At 40.1% G+C, this 14589-nt stretch overlaps 1 protein-coding gene across 1 annotated transcript in view; it reads left to right on the forward strand.

Moving 5' to 3' along the window:
- BPTF (bromodomain PHD finger transcription factor) overlaps positions 1 to 14589 on the forward strand; it is a 72204-nt gene that overhangs the window by 31355 nt on the left and 26260 nt on the right. Inside the window, exons 5-18 of the mRNA XM_063456142.1 lie at positions 93 to 272; positions 1127 to 1297; positions 2227 to 2420; positions 3251 to 3606; positions 4393 to 4524; positions 4680 to 4809; positions 4925 to 5057; positions 5168 to 5389; positions 5960 to 8246; positions 9680 to 9804; positions 9960 to 10088; positions 11456 to 11606; positions 11694 to 11817; positions 12358 to 12601. Of these exons, the coding sequence (XP_063312212.1) occupies positions 93 to 272; positions 1127 to 1297; positions 2227 to 2420; positions 3251 to 3606; positions 4393 to 4524; positions 4680 to 4809; positions 4925 to 5057; positions 5168 to 5389; positions 5960 to 8246; positions 9680 to 9804; positions 9960 to 10088; positions 11456 to 11606; positions 11694 to 11817; positions 12358 to 12601 (4578 nt within the window). The remainder of the gene's footprint in view (positions 1 to 92; positions 273 to 1126; positions 1298 to 2226; positions 2421 to 3250; positions 3607 to 4392; positions 4525 to 4679; positions 4810 to 4924; positions 5058 to 5167; positions 5390 to 5959; positions 8247 to 9679; positions 9805 to 9959; positions 10089 to 11455; positions 11607 to 11693; positions 11818 to 12357; positions 12602 to 14589) is intronic.

Consider the following 14589-nt stretch of genomic DNA (forward strand, 5'->3'; position numbering starts at 1 on the left):
TAGTTTTCCAAATATAGGTCCAAGATGGTTTCATGCTCCCAGTATGTCATATCACCCTATCCAAATACAGTAATTAACGTGTCTCAATACAGAGCCAGATGGTGGTAAGAAAACCTCAGACGAAGCTATTCCTGCGGATAGTGGCAGCTTTAAGACCGCTGCTAAAGACGCAGAGCCTCTCACTAAGGTATCTGCTGGGACTCCAGAAGATGGAATCAAAGTGAATGAGGGTGAGAATGCACCAGACAGCCTCACACCCACAGCTACCCCAGGTAAGAAGCTATCTGGTGCAGTATTTATATGTTTTTTTGTTTGTTTTTTTGCTATAGGTAAAGTAATTGGTCTATAAGCTCTATGGGACTTTGAATTAAAGGGACACTATAGGCACCCAGACCACTTCATCTCATTGATGTGGTCTGGGTGGACTGTTCCTCTCCCACTTAGTCCTGCAATGTAAATCATTGCAGTTTTCGAGAAACTGCAATAATTACCTTGCAGGACTAAGACTGCCTTAGTGGCTGTCTATCAGACACGCACTAGAGCCGCTTCCTGGATTCTAAGGGAGTCTGGGTCCCCTAAATGGCGGCGGACATCCTCACTCTGTGCATGAAGACTTCCAGATTTGTATTCCTAACACTATAGTATTCCTTTAATATTCTAATGCATATTTCTATGTAACCACACTTGCTATATCCTCATCTACTGTAGTGTTGTCTGTGATATTAATGATTACTCACAATGACACGCCTTGAATAATTCATAAAACAAGAAGTTCGGTATCCTCGATTATCACTTTTGTACAGACAGGATCAGGGGGAGCAGGTACATCCGCTCCAGCTCGCTCTAATTTACTGCTCAAAGACCACAACTTCTCTAACTGTGACAGGTGATTCTTTTGAGAAACGTGGTTTGTTTGGCCACTGAGTGGAGCCTCCTGGTGGATATTCTTAGTACTGATACATTACAGTCCTGCCTTGCAAGTACATTAGACAGTGCAGATTAGTTGTAAGTTTTCTATTTTTTCATATATTTGTGAATGGTTTTATTTTATTATTTTCTAATAGTGTTCCTTGCAATAATCTATTCTTATCCAATGCATTTTTTTTCCCTGTGATACGGAATGCAGTTGCTCCAGTCTCCAATGTGAGTCTTTCTGGTACACAACTGTCCAGCAATGAAGACAGCAATACCATACAGGAACCGCGAGGATTGCTACAAGAGTCCAACAAACCGGTAGACAGTGCAGAGAGTCTAACAAAAACATCCCAACCATCTCCTTCCAAGCAGGAAGACTTGGGTAATGTCCCCATAGCCACAGATTAACTGTCTGTTGGTGCATACAATCACTGCATGTCCTAGACTGAAGATGTTTGTGTATGTGTTGATCTGATTTAGAATGGGGACCACTATGTTTTTGCATGTATTATATCAGGTTAATATAATGATGCAAAACGGCATAATGTAATGCGTGCGTGTTTTTATTTGTGGTATATCTACTAAACAGTGCTTTGTATTTATTTCTTGTATTTGGACATTTGAAAAGTGATCCCCTATTAATCTATTGATCCCCTGCAGCAACAAAAACTTGTTTGACCCCTGGGTGAGGGTTTTATAACTCCATTACTTTTTGTTTTCTGTATACCTTAACATTGATGTGCACGTTATTAACCCTTCCGCTTCAGAGTTGTTACCACTCTTCACTGCATATATTTATAACTCAAATTATATTATTCCCCCCTTCATAATTTCCTCCTTTACATCACGTCTCATCTCCTTAATACTGCCCCCTTGTACATTACCTTTCCCTCTTTAAAATGTTTACTATGTTACACTACCGCTCTGTCATTTTTAAACGTCCTAAGAGCCATTACCTTATTTACCTGTCACAATTCTCTACTTTAAACAACTATCCTCATCTTAGCTTCCTCCTTGTTTGTTACACATCACAGCAACCAGAATTTGATCACTTTTTGGCCACACCCGCACTGTTTCCTGTGATTTTTAGAATCCCAACACTTTTCTGTGTCCCGTGCTTACACCGATCTTGCAAGAGATTGATTATTTCAAATGTCTCCATCTTTTGTGAGGGGAATGTGGCAGTAGGACTTCTACTGTTCAGAAAATGGCCAAAGCATCTGTCTTAATAAGCATTTTAATAATAACAACCATTATTTTTTTTTATATATATATATATATTAATTACACAAAGTAATTTTATTTTCACAGTTTCAGGGGATGTGAAATCAGAGAAGAGCAGTGGAGATTTAATGGAGCCCTCAATCGCAGGGAAAGGCACCCCCGGATCCTCAAGAATGGTGACCAGATTACGCAACCCGGACAGCAAGTTAAGTCTGTTGAAGATCCAACAGGTCTCAGCTGCTGTCCATGAAGCAAATAAGATTTATAAGGAAGGCAGAGAGGTTTGTGTTTATGTGCCGGCCACATATGGACCCAACTGCAAACAGTGGACCTCCTTAACCCTCGGTTCTGGCTTTTCTTTTAGTTTCAGCTCCGTTTGTTATTGGGTAACCTCTCTTTGTCTGCCCGGTAGCTTTGATATTCAGTGTTGACCTCCTTCTTTGTGGGTTCACTTACAAAATCCCTAAATTGCCAACGCCACTGCTATATCTGGGGATGGATTCGTTCCAAACTGAGGTTTGACTCCTGCCGCTGTAAACCGTAGTACTGTTTTCATTTGCATGCCTTTCCTGGGACGCAACGTCCGGCTTCATTCATTTGTGATCTTTTGTTATAATGCATTGGATGGAAGTCTTTCTCAGTGCTGGGGAAGGAACTCTGGTGATAAAATTTGCTTTTAAGATGACTAAATCTATAAATTACTGCTCCAGTGCTAGTATTTAACTACCTTATTCACAAATTGTCATCATCCTTGTTAAGAATTGGTCGTTCAGATTTGTTTTTATTTATTTTGGGGGATTTCTGAGTTTTTAGAGTTCATTGTAAGCCCCTTGTTTGTTCTTGGTGGTTTAAGTCTATTTTCATGGAGTACTCAAATTTTTTAAATTTATTTTTTAGGAAAATACTTTTGTTGTTGAAATTCTTAGCTTCCTTGTTACTATAAATGTATAGTTCTCAGTTTTTCAAAGTGTCTTATTGCTCCAGAGTTTGTATAGTGTATTGCGGACAGTGACTCTAGTAGTCCGTTTCTAATTTGCTAATTCCAGCCTCAATAATTTAGGAAAATGTTGAGTATTCCCTTATTCATTTTTGTGTTGTTTTGCATTTACAGGTTTTAGTGGTTAATTCTCAAGGGGAAATCTCCCGGCTGAGCACAAGGAAAGAGGTGGTTATGAAAGGCACCACAAGCAATTACTTTAAACTGGGACAGGAGGGGAAATATCGGGTGTACCACAACCAGTACTCCACAAACTCGTTTGCACTGAATAAGCACCAGCATAGAGAGGACCATGACAAGAGGAGACACCTGTCCCATAAGTTCTGCATTTCCCCCATGGGCGAGTTCAAATGGAATGGATCTGTGCATGGGTCAAAGGTGCTGACCATATCCACATTAAGGCTGACAATCATTCAGCTGGAAAGCAATATCCCTGCGCCGTTCCTGCATCCTAACTGGGCATCACACAGGTAATATCACACTATCCCTGCCCTCTCAGCCAACCCATAATCCTGTATTAGGCATCTGGGAATTGAACTTTATAAACATTTGTGAAGCTGCTCTTTACAACGGTTTCTGCAAAACTATTTTAACCTTTGCGGCTGGCTGAATGTCTTTGGACTTGCACTGCACTTTTCATTAGTCAGTGGTCTCATGATCCACATTTTTTATTTTTATTTTTTTATTTTCAATATTTCACTCACACGAGCAAAGATGTACACACAAATAGACATGGCACGCACACTGGATCCCACCATACACACAGATGTTGCACACGCACGAGCACCATCATTCACATACTGACTAAGCATTGACGGCGCTGGTACAGAGGATACCAACAGACATTGCACAAGCATACAGGAAAGCCAGCATATACATTGACACAGTATACCAACATGCAAAAATGACACACAGAGAACAAGGACATAGACACAATATATAGTGATATTACACTTAGAGACATTCTCAATGGTTGTACACACTGAAAACGGGGCACTGGTACCTTAAGGAGAAGTTTAGGCTTACTAGTTCTTGCCCAATTTGGGTGTATTTGTCCCCAGCTAAGCTAGAGTTTTTGAAATGTTTTTTCCACGCCACAGGATAAATTCAGTGCAGGTTAAGTGATAATTCAGCTGGTAATCACTGCATTTGAATGTGTTGTATTAAGACATTATATTCTTGCTTTATGCTGTCTTGTTGCAGAGCTCCTTCTCGAGTGTGACCTCTCAATAAAAACTCTTAATTTTCTCTAATAGGTCAAATTGGATAAAGGCTGTTCAAATGTGTAGCAAACCGCGAGAGTTTGCACTTGCTCTCGCTATATTGGAGTGCGCAATTAAACCTGTTGTTATGCTGCCAATTTGGAAAGACTGCTTGGGTCACACACGGTATGTATTTGGCATTTTATATTTTTATTTAAGAGTGAGAACTGGCCAAACCTTCTGCAGACACTTTTTAAGATCCTTGCTTCACATTATCACTTGATACTCATGACCAACATTCAAATTATTTTGCTAATTTTGCTGCTGTGTTTTGTCCCCAGGTTACGTAGAATGACCTCTATAGAGAGAGAGGAGAAAGACAAAGTGAAAAAAAAGGAGAGAAAGCAAGAGGAGGAAGAAAGCATGCAACAGGCCACGTGGGTGAAGTATACGTTTCCTGTAAAACATCAGGTAGGTTGTGTGGAGAGCAATACGGCTTTCGCTGGAAATCCCTTTAGCCAGTCTATCTTGCTAAATGCCCCATTCCCTTCCTCAGTGCATTGTGTGACTTGTTCCTTGTCAATAGGTTTGGAAACAGAAAGGTGAAGAGTACAGAGTCACAGGCTATGGTGGCTGGAGCTGGATCAGTAAAACGCACGTTTACCGTTTTTTCCCTCGCTTTCCGGGAAATACCAATGTTTCTTACAGAAAAGCCCTGGGTAAGTTTTTCATATATTTCTCATGTATACGTTTTGTTTCCAGTTTGTTTGGTGTGTTTGAAATTAAAGACATAAAAACTTTTCCGTCCCCCGAATATTTTGTGTTGCAGTAAAATGTAGCAATGATGTTGAAAACCATACAGCAATCAAATCCGAGACCAATGCAAAGGATGAAGAGACAAAGCCCGTGACGACTTCTCCATCAGAAAGCAAAGAAGCAGATCCGGAGGAACAGAGGGACCAAATTAAAGAGGAGAAAACGTCAGAGGAGAAAGAGGGTGAAATGGACATTGATGTAAAGCCAGCAGATATGGATAAGATGTCAAGTAAAGGTATGATGCGTATGGCCAGCTTTGTGCCTCTGTATATGGGTTTAGCGTGTACCCACGCTTACTGGAAGTGACTGCACTTGGGATTGTGTGATCTCATTATGTGTACATTATTAGGATTGTATATTTATTGGCAGTTTAGGATGTTTGTTTCTGAGTCTGGCTAGAGAATGTGAGGTCTATAAACCTATGTTTAGGATGTGTATGTATATAATATATTTGAAGTGTCTGGGGATTGTGAAATACTCTGTGTACAGGTTTAGGATATTTGTGAATTTGATGTGACTGACTTGAGGATTGTAAAATCTGATTCTTTGCATAGTTTTAGGATGTGCACGAATTAGGTGACTGCACTGGGGGTTGAGATTTCTTTGTGTACATATTTAGATTGTAGACATAATGGAAAAGACACTGCTGCAACCTGCAGTCATTTTATCTTCTGAGAAATATTTCTATTAATAATTTTTTGTAAATGACTGTATTCCTGCTGGAGAACCAAGGGCATTATAATAAAGTGTATTTGTTATGTAGCATGCATACTTTTATTTCATGTCACAAATCTTGTGTTTACAGATGAAAAAGAATTGCACTGTGAAAACGATAAGCTTGTCAAGGGAGAACCGATGGAGGTGGATGAAATTAAATCGGAACCGGGCCTAAAAAGGGAGGAAACCTTTCCCGATGTTGATCTAATTAACATTAGTGAGGGGTTTCAAGCAAGGACTTGGTATAAAAAGAAAGTAAAAACCTCACGATTAGATGGGCTTTTGGAAAGGAGAGTCAAACAGTTTACACTTGAAGAAAAACAACGCATAGAAAAACTAAAACTTAGCTGTGCTGCCAAACCAGGTTCTGACCCCCCAAAAAGAGAGTCAGAGAGCCCTCATTGTGATTCATCTTTGCATACAGAGGGTATTGCAAGCAGGCAGCTTTTAAAGGAATTCAATCACAAGGACACACTCTCTGGCACCGCCGTGGAAGATAAAACTTTCACAGAAGCAAGTGTGGCAGCAGACAGGCAGGAGATAACAAAAGTTTCTTCCAGCAAAACACTTCCTGTAGCAAGCCACCATGAGAACAGCAAGCCTTTCACAGATGGGCCTCCAGTGACAAACAGCCAGACAATGCACAAACCTTCCAGTCCCAGCAATATAGATAATCTTACTGATAACAGAGCAGGTGTGTCACCCAACACAGAGAACACGCAAAAGGAAAATCCATCAGAAACTAGGGGAACCATGCAAAGTGGAGATTTAAATGTAACTGAATGTCACAATGGGAAACAAAATGCAGACATTCTACCAGGTGGCACCGTTAATAAGGTCTCTTCCCAGATCTGCAGCTTTCCAGCTGGCAAGATGTTACAAAGTGAAACAAAAAGTCAGGATAATTCAGAAAAGCTGCCTTTGGAAAACTGTTCCAATGTCAGCACAGAGAGAGCTTCACCTATTCCACAAAGAAGCCAACCCAAAGAGCAATGCTGCTCTGAAAATGTTTCATCTGGAGAGGGAAATGAGGAGTCTTCGAAAAAAAACCTTACACCATGTCAGGAAGTTATGGAGCCCAGCTTAAAAGGATGTCGTCTTGAGGGGACTGGAGAGCACTGCACGGAAAATTCGAACAGCAGGAATGAACCTTCTACAACAAAAGATTACTTAAAGGATGAACCGGGATCAGAAAACACTCATGGCTCCAAACCACTGCCCTCTCCTTGCAAATATACATCTAATGGTGACCCTCTAAAGGAAGGTGGAAAGCTGTTTGGGGGTCTTATTTATAAATATGATAAGAAAGGCATCAAAAAATATAAGTCTGATAAGCTAGAAATCGCTGCTCAGATCAATGGGAAAGATGCGAATTGTAAGAAAGACTGTTTAACAAATGACCTGAGTGAAAGCAAGATTGAATCAAAGGTAAATAACATCTCAAAAACGGTTCCTGACCTTGAGGTTAAATCATCAAAGCCCCTTATGAATGGGGACATAAGCATGGAAAGTACTGACACACCGTTACGTGCCAGTCCATCAGCAAACCCTGAGATGGCTTCTGAAAAAGATTCCACGGTAGAACATTCCCAGAAATCTTCCAGTGAACGGATTGCTGCAAAGGAAAGTCATTTTGCTGATAGCTTGTGTAAGACAGATAATCCAACAACTCAAATAAATGATAAAGTTGAAGAAATGGAAACTGAAGGAATTCAGAAGGCTACCCCATCACTGGTGACATCCGGGGAAGAATCAAGTTTAAGCAGTGACTTCAATGAACAGAACGGCTTGACGCCAGAGAGCGTAAATGGGGTTAATAGAGTCAAAACTGTTACTGAAGTTATTACTACAACGGCAACCATCTCTACCTCCAGGACAGTCGTCCAGGTGTCCAGTGGATTGGTATCTGAGGTTGAAAAAACTGTTGTGTCCTCCACAGAAAACACTGCTGTTTCCAGCGTAACTAAGATCACTACTGTGACAGAGATGAGTTCCCCCAGTGCTGATATCGAGCTGGACGTGTCGGTTAAAGAGCAGCGTAAGACTGTCGTTACGTCGGTGACCGACTCAACAACTGCCAGCAATGTTTTATGTTCCATGACACTCAGTAAGGAGTATTCCACCAAGGATAGGGTGAGGCTAATCAAGTTCACAAGAGCGAAAAAGACCAGGTCGGGAACGGCGCTTCCATCTTACAGAAAGTTTGTCACCAAGAGCAGCAAAAAGAGTATTTTCGTTTTGCCAAATGATGACCTGAAAAAATTGTCAAGAAGGGGTGGCATTAGAGAGGTTACTGGATTTAATTACAATGCTAAACCTGTACAAGATATCTGGCCTTACCCGTCCCCACGGCCAACGTTCGGGATAACATGGAGGTATGTAGTGTCTCAGAGGACCATGTATGATCTAAATATGGATTGATTTGCACAGTTCTGTAACCCTCAAGGGACTCCAATGCCTGCTTGTTTTTCAGTCTTTGTTAGCAGTTATTATCTGGTGTATTAGTAGCAAAAGGACTGAAGTTATCTGATCTAACTGCTATTATTTTAAATATCTAGAAGGGTTTTCTTTCACAGTAATCTTTATCGAGATGAAAATATAAATATAACCTGTCGAAGTGAACAGAGAGGCTTAACAAATTATAGCACACACACATTTACTGCATGTATGAACATTTAGTGTAATAAGTGATTGGGCCTTACCTTACAGTTTTTCTTGTTGCAGAACGCATGGGATTTAGAACGCAAAGGGGGGCGAGACACCAGTTTATCAAGTGGCACAATACTTTATTAAATCTCTAGGCATCTTGCATACCCTTCTATTTAGATATATACTAGCATGCCTCACAGGTACCAGATGCCGTCTAAATAAAATTTGTCATTTATATCCCTATGATTTGTGCAGAGTTTTACAACCTGCAACTTCTTGTTTGTTTTGCTATTGAGCCAGTGTTAGCTATATATCAAATTCATATTCTTAGATTTCCATGTAGGGAAGTGCACATCTTTAACAAGCTCCTTCTGAAAATGAGCTATAATTCCGTGTGTTCACTCATCAGACACTGACTGTATAGTGATATAGCGTTTTACTCCGTTAGTAAGCAATGGAATGGTTATCAATCTCTAGAACAACCTGTATTTATAGAATGGAGTGCACTCTTGAGAACATCACTCAGTTAGCCAGGCAAATTGTATACTGATAAATGCTTACTCAGGCAAGATTGATTGAAAACTTGGAGCATGCAAGGTCTTTGGAAGGTGATGTAAAAAGTTTTTGCATGGACACGTTATGAATTAGATTTTTCTAGCTGAGATTTTGTAATTTCTTAGGACCTTGAATTACTAATAACTACTGCATCTGAATCTCCTTGAAATTCCAACACAATCCAAATATATCATAAGACAAAGTAGAGATGGTAAAGCTTGAGTTTGACAAAACGAGGAGCTCCTCAGTCAACCATTGTCGAATCCCAGCAGCCGTCACAATTGATAGCTGTGGGATTCAGGCACTGTCCATAGATTATCCGCCATAGGCCTCAGTATTGTACTGTCATGGTTCCTGGCAGCTGAAATGTGAGGAAAACTCATCTACTCTGTCTCCCTGAACTCGCACCACATTTGTCCGTTTTGGGGTTCTTTGGCGAATATTTCTAAAATATCCGCTTTAAGTTCTTTAAACACAGGAAGACTGTAACTCGGCCCCCACTGCCCTGTAATTAGTTCTCACTCAGGTCTGAAAAGCTTTAGCTTGTTTAGAACATTACATAAAATAATCGTTTGGCATTAATGACACTGGATCCTTAATGCAGGTACCGACTCCAGACTGTGAAATCTTTGGCTGGTGTGAGTCTCATGCTTCGTTTACTCTGGGCCAGTTTACGATGGGATGATATGGCAGCGAAGCCGCCTCCTGGTGGAGGAATAACCCGAACAGGTAAACCTTTTATTTTGCTTCTGGAAATAGTTAGTCGTAGTTCCCAGGCCAGAGGCCATAGCAGTCAAAAGATCTATTGTGCAAATAGACATCTTTTTTATTGTGTTGTGTGTTTTTAGTTATAGCATTTATATAATGAATGTATTTCTTTTCAGAAACGTCTGAAACGGAGATTACAACTACCGAGATAATAAAGAGGAGAGATGTTGCTCCATATGCAATTCGCTCAGAATATTGTGTACGAAAAATTATTTGCCCCATTGGCGTTCCTGAAGCACCAAAAGGTGGGTGTGTGAGACTTATTTCTGCAATCCTGTAGAATTAGAAGATTGCTATTGGATAGATTGCTCTATAGTAATAGAGATTCCGGATTCTGCATTCATTCAGAAATCCACTTCCACTATTCTCCAATCCCTTAACTGCTCTACTTCCAATCAGTTATCTGAGTACAGGTATAGGTTCAGCCAGAAGTCTGTCTACATTATCCTGAGACTGCTACATCTCCGACCAGTAATCTAAGTACATTATAGTGCCCGTCCTTGACCACACTAGGTTCAGCCAGCAGTCTGTCTACATTATACTGAGACCCCCTGACTATGCTACATCTTTGATCAGTAATCTGTGTATATTGTACTGTGACCCATGACTATGCTACATCTCCTATCAGTAATCTGAGAATATTATACTGAGACCCCTAACTATGCTATATCTCTGAGCGGTAATCTGAGTACATTATAGTGTCAGTCCCTGACTACCCTAGGTTCAGCCAGCAGTCTAGCTACATTACACTTTCTGATTACACTATTCTGTGAGCCCCTGACTGCCCTACACGTCACAAAGAATCTGACTGAATTATACTCCAAACCCCTTGATTGTCCTATGTTAGATCTGAAATCTGACCAAAATATTTTGAGTCCCCGGTTGATCATTGCTAGCAAATGAAGGTTAAATTGCAATAGTAGTCTGTGACTGACAATGTCGGGATATTATTATATTTTAGTTTTCTCTCCTATGTGGCCTCTGTTCAAGAAAGAATATGATTGTCATGACTGACATATTTTACTTTTATTAGGAGTAGGAGAATGCTTATTTTGTTGACAGTATGAATTTGCTCACGCTTACATAGTTACATAGGCTGAAAAGAGACTTGCGTCCATCAAGTTCAGCCTTCCTCACATATGTTGTTGCTGTTGATCCAAAAGAAGGCAAAAAACCTAGTCTGAAGCGCTTCCAATTTTGCCACAAACTAGGAAAAAATTCCTTCTTGACCCCAAAATAGCAGTCAGATATCTCCTTGGATCAAGCAGCTATTACCCCACTAATTAGAAATTATATCCCTGTATGTCATGTTTTTGTAAGTATTTGTCCAATTGCAGTTTAAACATCTGTAGTGACTCTGACAAAACCACCTCTTCAGGCAGAGAATTCCATATCCTTATTGCTCTTACTGGATAAAAACCTTTTCTTTGCCTTAGATTACATCTACTTTCTTAAATCTCCTCCAGCCAGTCAGCCAGCCAGCCAGCCAGTCTTATGTATATCCCTGTTTATGAATAGATTTCCAGATCTTCTTGGGTAATGGAATATATTTCATTATATTGCTACAAAATAAACCACTATTTGTTTGCTATTAAACGTTTCTTACTTGTAGAAACACCAACACCACAAAGAAAAGGGCTTCGTTCCAGCGCCCTTCGTCCAAAAAGGCCAGAAACCCCCAAACAAACCGGTCCCATTATCCTGGAAACATGGATCGCAGAGGAAGAGCTTGATTTATGGGAGATCAAATGTTTTTCAGAAAGGTAACTTTGCAATTTGTTTTACATGGGGTAATACAATGGCCTTGCTTTGTAAACTGCGATCTGTAATGGCACCTCTCTCAATTGTAGGGTGGAGAAAGAGAAGGCTCAGGCTGTGGAGCAACAGGTTAAGGTTAGTGATCAGAAGAAAGCGGAGGAAATGAAGCTCCAGGTGGAGGCTCAGCTAAAGCAACAACGCCTGACTGCACAGCAGGTGGGGGAGGCAGCGCATTTTACCTGCTTAAAACACAAACTTCAAATGTGTGTGAACTAACGGCATCCTTAACATGGTTGGCAGTGCAAATACTAAACCTCACAGTTTTGATTCTGTGTCCCTCAATCCTGTTGTGCCTTGCATGTCCCCCGCATATCAATCTTTATTTTACCCTTTGGCGCAATTATTACAGGCTATGATCATGGAACAATTTGCTAAAATGTTAAGAATGCCTTAATTCAGTTTGTGTGTCTTTGAAGTGACCTTTAGAGGTTTATTCACTGCACATGGAATGTGGACAATGTTCTGTTTTAGGCCCAGTTATAACCCAGTCTAGTGAATTAACCCAAAAATCTGCAGCATGACGGGTAGCTTGCTGTCCACAGGCACCATAAATGTTCCTATATTTATTATAAAAAGAGCTTATTTTGTATTTGTATTGTTTTATTTTGTGGGGGGAGGGGTGAAATAAGGATACTCCTTATTTATTGCCCTTTAACAAGCTTGATTTTAATCGAACGTTAAACAATTTGCCTTCAGAAACGACTAGAGCAACAGAAACAACTGAACTCTGCTGTCAGCACGGTGAACCCCACCACAACCAGCACCACCATGTCACCGCTTTCAACACCACACAAGGTTATGGTTGGTCCCTTATCCAGTCCTGGAACCAAAGTGGTTCTTGCTACAAAGGTTGGTTCCCCGGCCACCGTAACATTCCAGCAAAACAAAAACTTCCACCAGACGTTTGCTACCTGGGTTAAACAAGGCCAGACCACTACAGGTAATTTCATATTGTCCATGCTGCATCTGTGATGTATGATATATGTTTACGATGAATTAATAGAGTGTACTTCAGTTTGTTATATTCATTTAGCACTGGCAGTATTTAAGCAGTTGTTTGTCTCCCATGTTAACCCCTTACCAACCTCTGACAAACCAGGTAGTCCGACAAAAAAAGGTAGTTAACAACCTCGGACGTACCTGGTACGTCCGCGCCAAATTATTCACTTACCTGATCGCTGGCGATCCCCGGCCGGTGATCGTGATGTGGGGACTTGCCTGGCATCCCAAAAATGTACCAGCAAAATGTATTATACTGATATCATCGGTGAAATGACGTTTATGTGTGAAAAATGCAAAAAAAAAAAAAAAATGTCAAAATATATATATATACATACACACACACACACACGCTATTTTTGACCAGGGTTTGTGACTGAGTGACTACTAAAAAAGACTGGACATACTCCATTTTGAATACCGTGGGTTGTCTACTTTTACAAATGGTATGCCATGATGGGGTTAATTTTCATTCCTGGGCTGCCATACGGTCTCAAAGGCAACATAGGCCCAGCAAACCAATCTGGCAAATTTAAATGTGCAAATATAGAAAAGGGGAAAGCCCTACCTTTGTCCCCTGTAAGTTTGCAAAAAAACATAAAACCTGTACATTGGGGGTACTGTTGTATCCAGGAGATGTTGCTGAACACATATTGAGGTGTTCTTTGTCAGTAATACATAACAGGAACTGAGAATCCATGCCTAAAGTACAATGTGAGAAAAAAACCACTAACAAATGACTAGCCAAAAGTTTGTCAAAGACTGGTGATAGAATTAGTGAATGGAAAGTGTTAAAATGCCACCATTTAAAATACCCTAGGGTGTCTACTTTTCAAAAATATATGGTTTAATGGTTTCAAAAATGTCTCAAATAGGACATGGGTGCATGATGACCAGCTGAGAAAATTCCAAGTTGGAAAACTGCAATGCGCACCCTCCAAATAATGTCTTTTAGCCCCCCAGAGAACCTGACACATCTGTATATGGATGGTATCACTGTACTCAGGAGATGTTGCTGAACACATATTGGGGTGTTCTTTGGCAGTAACCCTTAATGTTCTCAATACATGTATTCTTTAATTGCTTTGTGTGTCAATAAAAATCCCATTATTTTTTTTCTTCTAAATTTGGCATAGATTGGTGGTAAAATGGTTGCATGAAAAGAGTTATAATACCCCAAGTTTAATACCTTAGGTTGTCTTCTTTAAAAAAAAAATATATACATGTGAAGGGTTATTTAGGGATTCCTGACAGATATCAGTGTTACAATGTAACTTGCGTTAATTTAGACAAAAAAAAAATGGTTTGGAAATAGCAAAGTGCTAATGTGCAAAAAAAAAAGCTAAGAACATGTTAAAGGGACACTATAGTCACCTGAACAATTTTAGCTTAATGAAGCAGTTTTGGTGTATAGAACATGCCCCTGCAGCCTCACTGCTCAATCCTCTGCCATTTAGGAGTTAAATCCCTTTGTTTATGAACCCTAGTCACACCTCCCTGCATGTGACTTGCACAGCCTTCCAGAAACACTTCCTGTAAAGAGAGCCCTATTTAGGCTTTCCTTATTGCAAGTTCTGTTTAATTAAGATTGTCTTATCCCCTGCTATGTTAATAGCTTTCTAGACCCTGCAAGAGCCTCCTGTGTGTGATTAAAGTTCAATTTAGAGATTGAGATACAATTATTTAAGGTAAATTACATCTGTATGAAAGTGAAACCAGTTTTTTTTTTTTTTTTTCATGCAGGCTCTGTCAATCATAGCCAGGGGAGGTGTGGCTAGGGCTGCATAAACAGAAACAAAGTGATTTAACTCCTAAATGACAGTGAATTGAGCAGTGAAATTGCAGGGGAATGATCTATACACTAAAACTGCTTTATTTAGCTAAAGTAATTAAGGTGACTATAGTGTTCCTTTAACATTGGGTATATCT

This window comes from Pelobates fuscus, chromosome 5 (genome assembly GCF_036172605.1).
Source record: "Pelobates fuscus isolate aPelFus1 chromosome 5, aPelFus1.pri, whole genome shotgun sequence".
NCBI lineage: Eukaryota > Metazoa > Chordata > Amphibia > Anura > Pelobatidae > Pelobates > Pelobates fuscus.